The sequence below is a fragment of the Excalfactoria chinensis genome, chromosome 22 (assembly GCF_039878825.1).
Source record: "Excalfactoria chinensis isolate bCotChi1 chromosome 22, bCotChi1.hap2, whole genome shotgun sequence".
NCBI lineage: Eukaryota > Metazoa > Chordata > Aves > Galliformes > Phasianidae > Excalfactoria > Excalfactoria chinensis.
Genome location: NC_092846.1, coordinates 4,419,306 through 4,436,690, shown reverse-complemented (window position 1 = coordinate 4,436,690; position 17,385 = coordinate 4,419,306). Strand labels below are relative to the sequence as shown.

Here is a 17,385-nt window from a genome sequence, read left to right as displayed (position 1 = left end):
TGCCCAGCTCACCTGAGCAGTGCGGCAGGGAGCCGCTCCAGCGCCCGTCCAGCTGACACATGCGTGTGGAGTTGCCGATCAGAGCCCGCTTCCCCAGGCAGCTGTAACGGACCACGGAGCCGACGGTGTATTTGTCACCTGAGATCTGAGCGTGGGGTGGGGAGCCTGGGTGCCCACAGGAGACCACTGCAAGAGACCAATGTGACAGCCTCAGCCACCAGGGAACCGCCTGCTTGGGGCTGCCTGCTGGCACTTTGGCAGCTCACACTCACAGAGCTGCCCACCAAACAGCAGTGCCCAGCCCCAGGGACGGGCTCACACTGCACTGCCTCCTTCTGAGGGCACATCAGGCCCCACTGAGGGTCTGCACATCGGTGCCTTGCCCTAACACTGACAGGCATCTGCACATCCCTCAGAGAACCCTTCTCCACCTCAAACCATTCCATGCACATCCTCACCCTGTCCCGGCAGCACAGAGCTGTAATCGATGCTGTGTCACACCTGAGCAAATTATCCTGGCGGATTCCGAGCGCTGCTCGCTCAGCCATCGCCAGTAAAGAAGCACCGCTAACAATAATTAATAGGTTTACTTTAGCTTGGCAATCAAAGTGGAGACAGCGAGGGTGTTGACAAATATACCAACAGATCTAGGGGCTATTAGACAGGTCTGGATGAGCATTCTCAGCCTAAGGAGCACGCATCGCTCGGCTGCTGAAGGAAAGCATCCGTAACGGATATGTTCTCTCCCTCTGCTAGAGTCTAAAAATACAAATACTGGCATTAGGTAGAAAACATGATGTATGCCTCAATAAAAGGAGAGCACGCTTCTGTTTGGGCATGTGGGCGTTGAAATATATTGGCGCAGAGCTGTGACTAAAACCAAGGACGCTTTGCAAAGAAATGGGTTTGATAGCTAATACTTAAACTCACACTGTAACTAACAATTTAATAACAGATACTCCAGCAGACTCAGCTAAGCTTAAAACCTGTGGCAGCATCGAGGTTTTTAAGGGATTTATGGACACAGCAGGGAGACTGCTCCTTCTGATGTGCTGGGCTCAGCTCCCGTGTGCTTTCCTTCCTGGACTTCTCTCCCACCCTTCAAAGGAGATCAGCTCTGCTTTATTCCCCCCCAAGCCAGGCACGAGGCAAAATTCCCAGCATAAGCCTTTCCAGCATCAAGCTTCTTGGCTTCTGTTTTAAACAGTCCCCATTAATTTTGGGTTCCCAACTATAAACAGCACTTGGAAGGAATCCGGGTTTCAGCACTGAGCACATCCCAACTTTGACACAGAGAAAACAGAGACGTGCAAAAATCTCTCCAAGCCATTACGGCTGCAGAATCCAGGTATCAGTTGTAGAACTGACCTGGCTTTCCAAAGTGCCCATAAATCCACCAAATCAATGGATGTTCAGCATTTTAGGGAAGGAGATCAGTTGCCTTTACAAACCAGGAGCAGCCTGAGGAAGCAGACTCTTGGTTTGTAAAGGCAATTGCTTGCCTGGAGCCCCTGCAGCTGTGTTAACACGTGGTTATCACTTGTCAGTTCCTCACGGCCTGTGCAGGGTGCTGTAAACACGAGAAGGTGGTATGCTGCTAACAAAAGCAAAGGGAAATGTGCCAAGGTCTATTGCTTCTAACTCGGTGTCAGAACAAGAGAAAAGAATCAGTAGTGGCTTTGGAACAGCTCAGCTGATTCAAACTTAAGAAGCTCCATTTCTGACTGCTTTAGTGATTTGTTATGCTGGGTGACAGAAGATCACAGTTGCTTTAGTCCCTAAGAAGGAAATACCAGCACAGCCCCACGCCTCTGTTCTGGCATTGGGTTTTTTTCTTCCCTGCTTGCAATACCACCCTCATAAAACACTTTCATTTCCTCCCAGATAACTTTCACGTCCCAGGAAAGCTCCCCATGCTCTGCCTTGGGCTGCTGGGTGTCACCTGCACTGCTCCTCAGGCCAAACCCCCTGGCTGCTAATACTGGGGCCAGAGCAGAGCTTGTCCTGTGCTGGGTGCAATCCCACTGCCATCTTCCATTCAGTGCCCATGGAGCTCCTGGATGAGGCATTACTACTTCAGTACATGACCCACATGAGCATTTTGTGTCTTCCTACCTGTAAGTCCTGGAAATAACCCTTAAGCCAAAATCACTGCCCTGAACCTCCCAGTTTGCACTGCAAACCGCAGTGGCACACGGGGCCAGGATATTTTAAGAAAGGCCAAGAAACGTAAAGAGTCAAGGAACAGATCTCCTCTCTACCACCTGCTTTGCAGCAGAACAAAGTCTGGGTGTTTTTCACAACGCCATTTCCCTTCCCCAAAGCCACGGGGATGAGTGGGTGGAGGGAAGCTGCTGCTAGATCAATAAATTCTGACCCAGGGGCCAGAACCATTGCCATGGATTAGAAAGGGCTCTGGGTTCAGACTTTCTTACAAGAGCTTTCAGCCAAGTGAGCACCAGCAGAGCCGCATGGAATGAGAACGTGTGACAGGTTTGCGGAGCGGGACTGGAAGCCCTGAGAGAATGGTATTTACTCTGAAGAACTTACAAAGACACTGTGGGAGGGCACGGTCCCAAGTGCCATCCCCCTGACAGGTAAGGACGTGTGTACCCAGTAAGTAATATCCATGGCTGCACTGATATGAGACAGTTGTTCCAAAGCTGAATCTGTGAGGACCACTCGGCTGCACTTGACGGATGCTGTTTTCCAGGTGCCCGGGGTCAGTACAGTTTACAACTGCAAACAAACAACAACAACAAAACAGTACAAAACGAAGGGTGTAACAAAGGATTCTTCCAAAAATAAGCAGGGAAAGGGGAAGAAACCACAAATCACGTATTCCACAATTTTCGGGGGCTCTTTGTTTCTTTTTTCAGATTCTTTGGGAGCAGAAAAAGAAATCTTTATTAAAAGAGAGAATGGAGGCGGCGCTGCGGGCTCACAGCCTGGCACACAGCCTCACTCTCCAGCCCCAAATAAGGACTCACACATCCACCTAAAGCTGATTTCTTGACCCACACAGTGACAGTATCAACAGATACTGAATTAACAGAATAAAGACAGAGGGAGTGAAGGGAGGGGAGGGAATCTGGTAAGTGGAATTGGGGCTAATGTCACTGGAAGTAGGGCAGCATGTAAGGAGAAAGGGCTCTGCGGCAAAGAACAGAGTGTTTGCTTTCAGTGAGCTGCCCCAGGGTTATCAGGATGACCTCTGCTAACGGTCCAGCCTGATATTTTCTTCTGTACACCCCACTTAAAGCAAATAATTCGATGTCTTGGAGGACGTAGGGCTGGGCAGAGCCCATTAAGAGAAGCCCAAGGGAAAACTGAGTTTGTAACATTTAAGAAGGCCCTTGGAGTTCCAAAATCACTCGCATGCTCCTAAGGAACCACGAGGTGTTTTACATGAGCTTAGGGCAGCTTCAAGCTGCATTTTGGGAACGCAGAGCAGCTGGTGGGGGTGGGCAGAGCAGACTTACCACGGCAGGCAGGCAGGGTGCTGCTCCACTGCCCATTGGCCAAGCACTGTGACTGCGCTGCTCCTTCCAGGCGGTACCCGGTGTTGCAGACAAACTTGGCCACGTCGTTCAGGTTGAACTGAGTGCCTTGGGTCAGGCCGTTGGCAGGGTTGCCAGGGTGGCCACAAGTGATGGCTACGATTAGAAATTGGAGACGTTACCTCTTTGCTGGGAAGAAAGTAAATTATCCGGTGGGAAAAAAATAAACATCTCAAGTAAAGAGAGCACGGAAAAACCCGCATCAACTCTGAAACTCAGACGGACTTGAAAGATCTGTGTCCAGCTCTGTGACAATACTGAATCAAGTTGAGGATACGGTAACTTTATTCATCTTACTGGTGCAGGAAATTCTCTGAACCACTCTCTAAGCAGCAGAGTGCCAGCATCTTACTGACTTATACCGTAAATCCCCAGAGCTCCTCTTCAAAAATCCCAGCTACTGCTATTAATCTATTGCCTTACATTACCCTGGGCATCACAAACGCAGCCATGAAACCTGATGTTTTCCTCCCCCTGCCTGGTGTAAGTCAGATGCTCACTGCAGTATAAAGTTACACCTGGAGGGATAGTAAAAAGAGAAGGAAAATCAGGTTTCGAGCGTATGGCCTAAAAAGCTTAAATCTTCCTGCTTCGGTCTGAGAAACTTCAGGGGAAAACCTTTGTAACTAAATCCCTATAATGAGGATTTTTGTGTAGTTCTTTTTCCCATGGCTGGTATAAGCTCAGGCCAGCCCTGAGCTGCTCCAGCGTTTCCTGGGGGAAGCATCAGGTGGGGAAGGCACAGGGAGTGGAGCAGCAGGAGCCCAGCAGCATCGAACACCTGCAATGCTGAAGTTTAAAGGACTTTCACCTGGGCTGCTCTGCTGGCAGAGGTGGGGCTGGGAAGGATGGAGCAACCCGGGAGACTTTTGCTTTAGGCACGGCAGCAAGTTCCATCGTGCAAAAGCAATGTCAGGATGCTCCATACGGAGCTTTTCGGCTGCTTAAGGAATGTGACACCTTCTGACAGCTGAGGACAAAACGCTATTGATTACCGTCATGCTGAAACTGGGTAATGGCCCAGCAGTAGAAGTCCAGCACTCAGCTGCATGGCTGCCAAAGCCAGAAGCTACGAGGGGAAGATGAAATTCCCACAAAAGATCCATAACGCATCTGACTGCCAGGGCTGGACTGTACCACAGGGATAGGAATTTATTCCTTATGCAAGCTGGTGACAGGTACAGGTTTAAAAAATATGAAGCAAGACGGCATTTCAGTGCTACAGGAAGCAGATGTCAGATTCTCGGAGGGACTTCTGAATACAATTATGCACGTTTTGAAATAGCTGATGGATTCTTTCCCAGAAAAAATGACAAAAAAAAAAGGCTCCCTCCAGTTGGCGTGGATCAAAAAGCCCAGTTCACATAGAGCAGGCAACTGCAGCAGGCTTAAAGAGAACATATCAAGACAGTGGGAAATGGTAATGTGGTAACACACAGTACCATGAGCTTATTCAGAAGGTGATAAAGCCTCAATCCATCTAATTTCAGAGCTCAAGAGTGGTCTGCTTTAATGACATTACATTTATGTTATCCATAAGGCTTAATGTAGTGTAATAACTTCAAGGCCAGTTTCTGTCTGGGACACCTTTGCAGGGCTCTGCACAAAAGCTTGCTGGGCTTTCAGGTGTCGGAGTGGGAAGCCAGCACAAAGCTGCACCGAACAAAGGAACTGCGTGCAAATGAGCCCAGCAGTGGAGGGATGGTTCAGTACCAGAAGACAGACACAGACAGGCCTTGTTCTGAAGGGTTTGGTCCCTCCTGAAAGAAACAAGACGATGCAAGAAAATGGATGCTTAAAAAATGCTCCATTTCCATAAATCTGCCTGACAGCAGTCAGCACTCTATCAGTGTGATTCCCTGCTCCAAGGTTACAGTGTGTGTACTCAGCAGGTGAAAGGGAATTTAAACTTTTTCAGCTGAGCATCCTCAGACACTGAAATAATTCACACCTGCCTATAGAACCAGAGACAGCCTTCCCAATAGTTCTTCTCCTAAAAGCCCCAGGAGGAATCCTAGCCATGAACACCTCCAATGTTAGGAGCCTCGGGCAGACTTTACAGCTTGAGTCTGTTTCTTACTTTTAGGCTGACATCTGCATATTCATGCATTTGCAGGTCGTCCTTACCTCGTATCTTGCTGGTACTATTGTGCCTCAGTACACAAAGCCCTAACCCAGACATCAGAGGTTGGAAGTAAACACCTGGAGAATCGTGATATGAAATGGATTGCACTGTCCAGCGATAAGAACCTGCTTAAACTTATTAACAACTAAGGCTCTAGGGACTTACTTAATTAGCTTATTTACTGGAAAGATAAATGAGAAGGTTGTGCAAGGTGACTCATGAATGTTCATCAGAGAAAGAGAGAAGCTGACCTCTGGCACAGAGCATGGGTCTCATAAGGAAGGTGAGAGCAGCAGTGTGCTTGGTGGGGACCATGTCTGCCTCCAACCTCCCTACAGCCCAATGAACCCTCGTCACAAAGCACACCTTCACCTGTGCTCATCTACTGGAAACTCGGTGTGTGAAAAACAGCAAAATAAAGTGGAATTTATACAGCAGAGTGGAGAAGCAAAGCAGCTGGAACTGCCAACTCGCCACTGCTGCCATTCCTCAGCTCTGTCCTGTGCAAACCCCAGAGATGTTCACACACCGTACACTCACTGTGTGCATGCAAAGCAATCTCATACAGCCCGGGTATGAAATGCTTCGAGAAGCAGAAAAATGAGCAAAGCAACCTGAAAGCCCACAGGTTGTTCCTTCCCAAACCAAGGGTGGCTGCCTACAGGACCTGCCACTCCAGATTTGTTCCCAGCAGGACAGCTGGAACCAACTTCATCTTTGGGCTGCCTGGAGAAATACCGGGCTCACTTCCAAGCATTGGCCCTTTAGGAAACCTGACTGTGTTTCTCCTGATCTCCCAATGTCATCTCTGTATCTGGTCTCTGAGTACACGGTATCAGTGCCAGAGATGGCTGTTCTCTTATGGAGAGTGCTGCTATGGACTGCAGAGCTGCCAGCAACACGTCGGGCTGATCGGGAAGGACCGCTCTGTGCAGAGGGGAGGGACTCAGCTGGTGCTGTCAGCCTGACAGCACTTGTGTGAATGAGGAGCGTTTCTGAAACAAAGCTGAACTCACCTCCCAGAGGAGCAGTGATACGGGGGACCACTGTTTCTCAGCTGAGGGAGCCTGCTTTGGAAGGGGGGCTGGACTAGATGATCTCTAGAGGTCCCTTCCATCCCCTACAATTCTGTGTAAGCCGGGACTGACAGGTCCCCCTCCTCCAGTTCTTCATTGCTGTAAACTCAACAACAACCTCTGTGTTTCCTCATCCTCTGAGCACAACCAGGGCTAAAACACCTGACAACATACTTACGCACACAGACAGGCGTCTTCCCGGACCAGCGGTGGTCCTGCTGGCAGATGCGCACGGACATCCCGATCAGGCGGAACCCGGGCTGGCACTGATACACCACACTGCCACGGTAGTTGTAGTTCTCACCGTTGATCTGCCCGTTGACAATGGGGCTGGGAACGCCGCAGTGCCCAGCTGCAGGAGGGACACAGGGGAAGCAGTCAGAACGCCCGCCCAGAGCCAGCGCCCGCCGACCTGTCTGGGTCGGGATCTGCAGTCATAAATCAAACCAGAGCGGCAGCAAAAACAACAGATCATTTGTAAAGCTCTCCTCTCCGATCCCAAAACATCTCACATCTGCTAAGCAGTACGGAATCAAAGCCTGCTTCCTTCTTACATCTACCAACAACCCCAATGCTTCAGCTCGGGTTCTTTCTCATATCAGTATTTAAACCCCTGCCCCTTCCAGCATGCAGTCTGGGCTCCTCCAGCACCAGCACATACCCAGACACCTCACGTCAGCCCCGCTCCACAGCCCGTTGGCCATGCACTCGCGCACACGGGAGCCCACCAGGGTGTAACCAGTGTTGCAGGAGAAGATGGCAGTGGCCCCATAGCTGGTCAGCGTGCCGATCTTGTTCCCATTGGGAGGTGTGGGCAGGTCTCCACAGGAGATAACTGAAAAGGATCCAAGAGCGCAGTAAGAGGGAATGGTCGAGGTTATATATATATATCCATATATATCCATATTTAATTTTGTTCATTTGTTTTAACAGAAATGTGACTCTCGTTGTCACAAGTCATTACTGAAGGCAGAAATGAGTAGAAAAGGTTATTAAAGTTACATGCACTCTAGCAGTGACTTCCAGGATAGGGCTGCAGTGTCCAGACCTGACCCAGAGAGGACACCCAGATGAGAGCCTGGGATCCACCTCCTCTGCTGCAGCTGAAGCTGAGCTGGGAGCCCTTGGAGATGCAGCTCCAGACATAAAGTTCAGCTCTTTATTTCACCTGCCTTAAAGATCTGCAAATCCTCTGGGAGTTTTCACACTCAGCAAGAAAACAGAGCCTCGCGCTGGGTTCCTCTGACCTCAGTGCACTGCCAAGTTCCTGTCATTTGAATTTATGTGGCAATAACGCAGGAGAAATAAAATGGGGTCAGGCTCACGCTCCTGGATCTGGCTGAAGAGCTAGCGGGGGTAAAACTACATCTGTCACTGAAGCTGGCAGTCACATCTCCAGAAACAAAGAGAGCCGGGAGGGAAGGGAGAGCTGCCATTCCAAGGGAGAAATCCTGCTGCCTCTATCTGCACTCACAAGAAGAAAAACTCCACCTTTGACAAAAGAGGAGATCCAAAGCACTGAAGTCGTGTCAGAACGACTGAGTGCTGCTTGTTTGCCAGGAATGCTTTTGATTTACAGGTGACTCCGTTACCCTCATAAACTTGGCATTTGCATCAAACTGGAAGAGGTTAGGTTTTAAATCAGAATTTTTTATTTTCTTCCTTAAAAGCAAACTTCAGAGCATCTGGCACCGGTGACAGCGAAGCTGCTGGGACCTGACAGCGACAGATGAGCTAATGTGCTTGAGTTCTTGCAAAAGTGTTTAAATTAAACCGAGAATCAGATCAACAGACGACCTCTCCCTGCTCCCAAACTCTCCTTCAGCAGCGCTGTTCTGCAGCTGCCCTTTCAGGCTCTGCCAAGAGCACCCAGGGCTGTGTTTGCACACTATCAGCAGAGCCCGCACCCCTGCCCCGTGGCAATCACAAAGTGTGATCCTTGTGAGACGCCCCATGCAGCACATCAGCCCCTGGCAGGGCTGAGCTCTGATCTTACTTTTGCAGGTTGGCATGGGCTCGCCAATGCTCCACTTCCCGTTGGCCTGGCACCTGATGACCCGCTGTCCTGTGTAGTAGTAGCCAGGGTCACAGATGAGCATCAGCTGGGCGTTGTAGTGGTACTGGATCTCGTAGGTCAGCCGCCACCGGCCGTGCTCCACAGCAATGCTGCTGATATCGGGGCAGGTAACAGCTACAAGTAAGAGAAGGAAAGGAGACAAAGCTGGTAAAAGGTGCCTTGGGGTATCTCAGGAAGCATGCTGGCTTTTTAAACGGGGGGCAGCATCAATATCTCAATCACAAGTGGGGAAATGAAGCACCGGAGGCACAAGTTACACAGGCTGAAGATCCTTGTGCACTAAATGTTGTACCTGATGGAGCAGGCCAATGGTGCTCAGGGTACTCACCCACACAGGGTGGGGGTTGGTTGCCGTTGCTCCATTGCCCTTCCTGCAGGCACTCGGTGCTGGAAGGCTCACCAGGAGCCAGCTGGAAGCCCTGGTCACAGTGGTACACAGCTTTGGTCCCCACTGTGTACTCCTTGCCAAAGACGACGCCGTTCTTTGGGGCTTTGGGAACTCCACAGGAGAGAGCTGGGAAGGAGGAGAGCAGAACCCAGCTGAGCAATCAGGCAGCTCCCGGTTTTAATCACATCTGTATGTAAGTGAGCTGAAACCCTGATCCCAAGCTCTCCTGTTTACAAAAGCTCCAGCGCTCTGTTGAACCACAAAGCTGCAATGAATGCCCACTTTAACAGAGGATCAGATTTTCAGCTCTTTTCTAAGGGTGTGGTAACAGCAAAGGCAGCGCTCAGTACCACTGTCTGCTGGAAGAGACTCTGGCTCATACTCTATATTATCTGTAACACAAAATGCATCAACACAGTATTCAAAAGTTTTCACACACAGATAAAGGATTAGACAGCAATAATGGTTTGTATTTACATCCCACAGCAGCGGCAACCCAAAACCCTTTTCTAACAGCACTTCTGGATTGCAGTAGGCAGCAAATTCTATAATTATGTAGTGCCAGAAGGAGGGATAAATTTAGCATCATGGTTGAGAAGGTGGAGGGAAAAATTCAGGGGGAAAACTGATAAGGAAGCACAATGGCAAATGGCTGTGCAGGACAGCAGCACCTGGGAGGAGCTGGGCAGGATGGGGCCAAGTACATCCCAGCAATGCAAACGCCAGCCAGACACAGACAGGCTGGGATCACACTCACTCATGCTGTAGGAGTTTCACAAGTTGCTGCAAACCCTGTTGCCCTCCTCCCTAATGCTGAGAAAACCAGCACTGGGAATCTGTCATTCAAATCTGTCTCTCCCAGCGCTGATGAGAGCTGAGAAATCAAACCCAAGCTGCACCCATCCAGCTAATGCATGAACTGGAAGCTGAGCCTGTGACTCCTGAGCCCCAAGCTGACTTTCCTGTTATTCCCCCTGCAAGCAAACAGGAGCCAGGAAATCATCAACCTTAGAAGTTACCTGCTGGTGATGCGGACCCTGCTGAACACTGAAGGAGAAACCAACATTCTCATGTACAGCATCAGCACAACCACTGGAGCTCGCTACCACTCAAGGTCCAGGACACTTTTATCCCACTGCTACTCCATGAGTCAGCCAGAGCCCCAGCCTGGAGCACAATTACACAGCACCTCACAGATGCTGGTGTTGCTAATAGGTGTGAGTAATTCAGCAGGCTCGTATTAGCATGATCAGGCATATCCCTGGTTGAAATGATAATCACATGTATGTCACTTCATTGAGCTAAGGAGCTCGGCGAATCTCTTCACAAGGCTGGGTGTCTAGACAAGCAGCCACGCTGAATACCAATGTCATTCTAAGGCAAAAGGAGGCCTGGGAAGTCTTACCCTTCCACTTCTATCCTGCAGTTCTCTTGCTATTGCTTTCTGATGCTGCACCCTATCCAAGAGGATGGTAGAAATCTGGCCCCTTCGCTTGCCATTGCCCCCTGCAAAGCCTCCTCCTCTTTCTGGTTCAATTCTCTGCTGCTCCCAGGGGCTGGAGAAAGAGATCCCAAAAGCAGCAGCACTGCTAGCAGTTAGTGAGCAACAATACACAACTTCTGGGCCAGAAGTAAACTAAAACGTTCATTAGTCCAGCTTTGGTTCTGGGGTGGCAATAATGCTGCTCCAAAGAGCATTTCTGAAGCTCAAATTCCGGGCACTGAAATCTCCAAAAATACAAAGATTAAAGACAGAAGCTGTTCCAGGGCAATCAACGTTTGGCCAGGAGAGACCCACTGAGAGTGAGATGCAGGGAAAAGGAGAGCTTATGGGGTGCAGAGCTACAAAAGCTCAGTCTGCAGGAAGAAAATGTGTGAGGAAAAGGGACAGAGGCTATGAAAGCAAATCTGCAGCTGGGATTCCAAAAACAAAGCAGCTTAAAAATAGACAGCGGGGACAGAAAAGGCACATTAGATCATCTTGTGTTCTCCTCCATTGTGCCAACGCAAGATTGTTCCCTGTAGAATATTCTCTGCTGCTTCCATAAATGTCAGTGAGGACGGAGCACGTAGTAAAGATTATTCAGAGGGGATCGGGAAGGGGAAGAGGATTATGTGCTGGCAGGAAGAAGCTGTGGGAAATGTCGTTTGTTAACTAGACCATGTGTTTATGGGGACCCCGGTTCTCCTCCTCCTGACACAGCTGATTGTGTGAGCAATTTATGCTGTGCTGTGGATCGAGTTCCCAAATCTCTGCTATTCGGTTCTGGCCACCAGAAAGGATGAGAAATTGAGCAGAGCCCAAAACAAAAGGTTGCCAGTTGGCTTTGGGAACAGTGTATAAAAAAAAAGAAGTGCTGGATTTTCTGCAGCTGACCTGAGCTTGGAGAGCTGTGCCAACCCCACTCCCAGCTGCTGGGAGGCAGGGGGAGCTGCGTTGCCATGAATTCTCCACCAGCTCTGTTTGCTGCTGCTCGCCCACCTCCTACTTACAGCTGAGGGCATTCGGTACCCATGGGCTGCTGTTAAGATCCCTGATGGGTGAACAGAGAGAGAACCTGTGTGAGCTCCTGAGGAACGTTCTGCTCCCCCCCCTCTATGCAATGCACTCCCAACATCTCACATCCTCTCTCTGTCCATCCCTTTCTGCCTCTGTGTCTGAAATCCAACAGCTGGGGGTAAATACAGGCTTTGGAGCTGAATGAGGCTCAGGTGGCATTCCAGCACACCAAGACAGTAAGTACTCAGCAGCGTTAGTACTGTTCTTCGTTGTGTGATTTTCCTCAAAAACAACAGACCCAGTGCATCAGAGAGATTCCTTGTGCTGGGCTAAGGATTCGCAGGCACAGTTGCCATGACAGCCCAGTGCATGCCTGGCTCATGGTGTTCCTCGGCAGTCCCAGCTCAGCTATTGCTGCAGTTAAATCACTACCAGAGCCTGTGCCCATTTCCCCAGCTCCCCCCCACCAACAGCACCGTGTTTTGGTGACGGAGGATTGGTTTACTCTTTTCCAGTCACCTTTACATAAATACAGCCTTGAGAGGGCTCCATTAAGCACCCCCGTTGCAGAACATCCCTCTGGGGGCAGGATTGCACACAAGCTGTGTGCTTCCAGAAGGGACTGAGCCATCAGTCATATCATAAAGATTGGAAAAGACCACTAAGATCATCAGATCCAACCACTGACCCATCACCATCGTGCCTACAAAGCCATATCCCTAAGCAGAAGGGAATTTTCAAGGTTCTTTGGTACCCGACTCCTCCACTAAATAATCCTGCTTTTCCTTAAGGCTCGGGCTGGGTGACGATGCAGACAGAGCAATGGGATTTTGCCTTTGCTGTCTCAATTCTCTGGCTGGTTTCCAGGGAAGTCAATGCAATATTAATCCCCTGTGTTCAGTTCCCTTGAAACTTGGAAGAATGTTCAAAGACACTGAAAGGTTTCATCTGAATCAAGACGGTCGTCTTATCAACACAAAGAAGCAGGGATGATTGGTGGATTCTGAAGAAGGTGCAATCAGAAAGTGCACAGAAAGAGAGGAAACAGCGTGAAGGCAAACCTGCAGGCACACTGCCCTGTCCTGCCCTCTCTCCCACGCCTGGAAGGAGCCATGTGCTAAGTATGATATGTCATAACGATTACGGCTAATTAGGAGGTGATGCGGAAAGAACAACGGCATGCCTGAATCTTATATCAAGCCAACAGAAACTGGGCACCATCTGAATCCCAGGAACTCTCGTCCCACATTGACACACACAGAGTGGATTTCCTGTAGTACTAAAGCAAATTCCAACCACCAAATCGCAGCAGGATTCACACTGCTTCCCTCCCTTCCAGATTCTTCCAGGCAACAGCTCCTCCTGTCCTTAGCTGGGGCTTGGCTGTGCCTTTTCTGAGAATTCAAACACTGCTACAGCAGAAGCTTCTGCACAGATGGACTTTCTCTCACCTGCCCCAGAGCAGACAATGACCCTCTGCTCCTCAGCAGCTAACTCCCTTCCTTCCTTGCTCATCTGTTCCAAGGACTTGGATATAAGAGGATCACCTCTCACTGCCTCCACGCAGCTCAAAGCCTCAGCAGGGAACCGGGGGGAACGACAAGAGCCTTCCATTTTTTACCCCTTTTACTCAGTTCTTCCCAGGACTGCCAGGTCCTCGTTAAGGATGCAGCTTCTCGCTCTCACCTTGGCACAGCGGGATCGCTTCGTTCCAGTGGAAGTAGCCCTGTGGGTGCTGGGAGCAGGTGGCAGTGCTGTGACCCACCAGCCGGTAGCCGCTGTCACAGCCAAAGCGAACAGTGGAGCCGGGCTGCAGCCCCGTCTGGCTGAGGATCAGCCCATGGGCTGGAGGCTGCGGGAGGCTGCAGTAAGGAGCTGCAAGAAGGGCAAAGAGAGGTACATAAATCAATGCATGGGCTGCAGCAAGACAAATCCCTTTCCTGCTCTCAAGAATCACGTGGCTCTCCTGGCTTCGGCTGCTTACCATAACCTGAGGCTGTACAAGAAACAGAACCAGGGATAGATAAATACAAAGGCAAAGGGGGAAAGAGTGCAGAGCTACTATCTATGTCTCACTCAGCTCTAGAAATAAAAAGTAATTTCTGATAATTAAATATTACTTAATTCATTTACTGAGTAAAGTCATAACTTATTTATGACACGCTGGCAAGTTCTCAACCCAGTTTTATAACTTCCATTAATTAAGACTTGCTAAGTTCCAAAAAATAGTAATTCACTTTCAGGAATTCTCAGCAAGCACTCAGCACACTGCAGAGCTTTTGTGCTGAATGAGCAGCCAGGAATCCCTGGTTGTCTGTGCTTATACATTCTGGTTCTGACTGCTAAGGGTAGTGGAGGAAGCCCAGTCAGAGCTGCTGGGCTTTGCTGGAGGTAGAGCTGCTTTCCCAAGCCTCACAACAAAGGCTTCGTGTGCCCTCACAAGGCTTTGGCACCTTCTGTGGTCACAGGTGGCCTCTGCCCCTCTGCAGCAACTTTGTGGAGATCTGTAGCCGAAGGGATGACCACTCTGCTGGCAGAAGCATGCAGCCCTGCCGGGCACTCACCGGAGTAGCGGATTTTGAAGCCTTTTCTGTTGTAAGCATGATCAGAGGACCAACGGAGATAGACTTTGTTCCCGCTGCTGGTAACAGTCAGAGGAGCAGAGTAGTTCCCACTCAGTGACAAAAGCAGTGGGCTGTGGCCAGAGGGACCTGGAAGGAAGGAGGAGTGTGTAACAGCCAGGGCTGGCACACAGAAAGCATAGCTCATGGGCCCTGTGTGCCAGAGTGCATTTCTGCACGAAGAAACAGGTGTGCTTTGGAACAGCAGTGTGTGAGCTTCCACTTCACTATGAGCTCATGCTCAGTGCTTGCTTTGTCAGCATGAGCTCCACTGAATACACCTGGCTCCCTGAAAACCAAAAGCCCCATTGACTGCAGCAAGACCTGGATTCTGCTCCAAGCGAACACGAGGGCTTCAGCAGAGCAGCTGTATTCTGCATTTGGCTGCACAGCTGTGTCCTTAGGAATACTGATACGTTTGCTGGCAGTTTGTCCAGGCCTACAACACCTGGTCAGCAAAGGCTTTGAGGATGGGACTCACAGCTAGCAGCATTGCTGTCTCTTCCCTTTCCCCTCAGGTTCCATACAGGTGAAACTGGTGAATCTCTTACCATCAAAGATCTCAAACTCATCGTACTGCTTCTCGCTGAGGAAGTACTCGATGGTGAGGGAGATGTTGTAGCCAGGCTCCACCTTGACCACCCAAGAGCAGGTCTGGAAGTGAGGGTAACTCCCCAGGAAGCTCTGACTGAGGATCACACCAGTGGAGTCCGTCATCACTGCATTCATGGGGCAGGGCACTGCAGGGAACAAGGAGGGACCACAGAAAATGAACACCAGATTTCAAGGAAGGGGCAAAAAGCAACAACACAAAAAACTTCAACCATCTTGGCACCATTTCACAACGAACGGCACTGCAACCAAACTGCTGTTCTCAAGTTGCTAAATGCTCCCTTGGAAGCCCCTGGAAACTTCATCACCTGGGGCAGAATAAGGTGGGGAACGATGGACTTATCCCAGGGCACTCATTGAGTTGTCAGCCAGGACATAGGAACTCCAGTTCATTTCTCTCACCACTGCAGCCCCCACCCAGAGGAATTCTGGACATTTTCAACACAGCTGAAAGCCCTAAATGAAAAGGCTGGCAACTACACCCCAGGAGAGGAGGCTGACACACAAAGTGAACAGAAAGCATAAAAAGAAAGGGATCTTACTTCATCCATAATTGTCTCTAAAACCCAGTGCAAACATTGCACTTGTATTAATAGAAAACAGCCAGAACTATCCAGAAAGAACACTGTATTCTTTCCAAATCCTTAATCCCATCAGTGATTTTTTGACCTCTGTAAATTGGTGGCCAGATGTAATTTAAGGAGTCCCTTTACCCCCAGGCTAACAACCATCAGCAAATAATTGAATGACCTCCCTTTCTCTCCTTCAGTCACGCTATTTCAGAGAGAATAAAGCTACAGAAAAATATCCCATTATATGGTAAAAATGTTCAGATAGGAGGGGATGAAGGAGATGAAATAATCACAGTTGGAGCGAACAGAAGTACCAGCAGGAACCCAGAGGATAAATAAGGTAACATGGCAGCACGGAAACATCCCTGGGATCCCTCCTGAGCAGCAGCAAGGTGCACAATGCGCTGTGCTTGGGGCACTCGTTTCTCTTCCACATCAGACATTCCGCAGCACTAACAGAGGCTGTTCCTCGCAGGAGGAGCACTGAGCTGCAGCCTGCTCTGCCCCGCTTTGGCTGTTCACGTCTCACTGGCAAACTGTCAGGCACAATTCCTCCCCCCACCCCGGGTAAGGACGTCTGGGTGACTGCTTTAATGACTTCACGGAGGCAGCCAGACACACTGTGTGGCAAAGCTCCATCAGCACGGCTTCACTCAGTCCCACTTCAGCAAGCCCGAGCTCCAAGTGCCTTCCTGCCTTCAGGCTGTGGGGGGTAATTTGGCAGCACCAAAAAGAAGAAGAGCCCTTCCATATGGTGCTGAGAGCCCACAGATCCCCAGCAGGAAGTAGAGGAAGTTCCCTATCGTTTATCAGGGAGATGCTGCAGTGAGTCACCCAGCACATCCCTCATCATTACTTAGCTGCTGCTGGCTGAGCCCAGTGGAGGTGCATGGTCCAGTGTTGCAAGGCAGGTAGGGGAGCAGCCCTGCCCCATAATCTTGCAGTATCAGGAGCCTAGAAGTCAGAAAATTAACCCCTCTGCTGCAGCATTTGCTAGTAAACCTCTTCCAGCTGCCACTCAGCTTGCTACATCCCTTAGCAAGCCTTGTGCCCATGGCAGCCGTCCCTGGACAGGAAAGCTTTGGGTGCTTCATGGGGTCCCCAGGCTGTACCTTCACAGGTGGGTGGAGGTCCTTCAAACTGTAGGTGAGTGCCCAGTTTGCAGGTCAGGATTTCGTTTCCAATCAGCGTAAAGCCAGGAAGGCACCTGTACCTCACAATGTCACCTGCAGGAAGAAACAGAACACATCCTGACCGAGGAGAAGGATGAATTGTGCCCTGAGAAGAGGGTCAGGAAGATGATTTAATGGTGGGTTGTTAGGGTAAGGGTAGTATGGTTGGGGTGACATTGGACTTGATGATCTTGAAGTTCTTCTCCAACCTCAGCCATTCTATGATTCTATGAAGTGTGGGGGGTTGTGTATGATGGCTGTTAAGCAGGGTCACACATCAGACAGTGTCACATGGGAAGGGGTCTCCTGGAACCCAGGACTTGGGATTGACAACACGTCATGTCTTCTCACAGATGCTGCCAGCAGCTGAGGACAGCAAAGGAAGGAGGGCTCAGGGACCATGAGCCTACCTATGTTAAACTCCTCGTTCTCAGTGATGATTTCTGCATTGGGAACCATGGTTGGAGGCTGACACCTGAAGAGCTGGTAGGCTGAAAAGACAGCGAAGGAACAGCAGTAAATTTTAAGCTGGGGATGAAAGCAGCCATGGCTGTTTCAGTGCCAAACACAACAGACATCAGAGCAAATCCTACCCTGACCTACAGAAGGAATTGCCAGGAATGCAACCAGCCCTTTCCTCTCCAAACAGCACAGAAACGGCTCCAGTTACCTGCATCCCAGA

At 49.9% G+C, this 17,385-nt stretch overlaps 1 protein-coding gene across 1 annotated transcript in view; it reads right to left on the bottom strand.

The window, feature by feature from the left end:
- The window catches only part of CSMD2 (CUB and Sushi multiple domains 2), a 191,898-nt gene that overhangs the window by 20,074 nt on the left and 154,439 nt on the right, over positions 1 to 17,385 (bottom strand). The window contains exons 46-57 of the mRNA XM_072355231.1: positions 17,114 to 17,194; positions 16,644 to 16,757; positions 14,899 to 15,087; positions 14,291 to 14,437; positions 13,413 to 13,601; positions 9,167 to 9,352; positions 8,758 to 8,952; positions 7,423 to 7,596; positions 6,940 to 7,113; positions 3,483 to 3,656; positions 2,551 to 2,739; positions 13 to 186 (exon numbers count right to left, since the gene is read on the bottom strand). Coding sequence (XP_072211332.1) covers positions 13 to 186; positions 2,551 to 2,739; positions 3,483 to 3,656; positions 6,940 to 7,113; positions 7,423 to 7,596; positions 8,758 to 8,952; positions 9,167 to 9,352; positions 13,413 to 13,601; positions 14,291 to 14,437; positions 14,899 to 15,087; positions 16,644 to 16,757; positions 17,114 to 17,194 — 1,986 coding nt within the window. The remainder of the gene's footprint in view (positions 1 to 12; positions 187 to 2,550; positions 2,740 to 3,482; positions 3,657 to 6,939; positions 7,114 to 7,422; positions 7,597 to 8,757; positions 8,953 to 9,166; positions 9,353 to 13,412; positions 13,602 to 14,290; positions 14,438 to 14,898; positions 15,088 to 16,643; positions 16,758 to 17,113; positions 17,195 to 17,385) is intronic.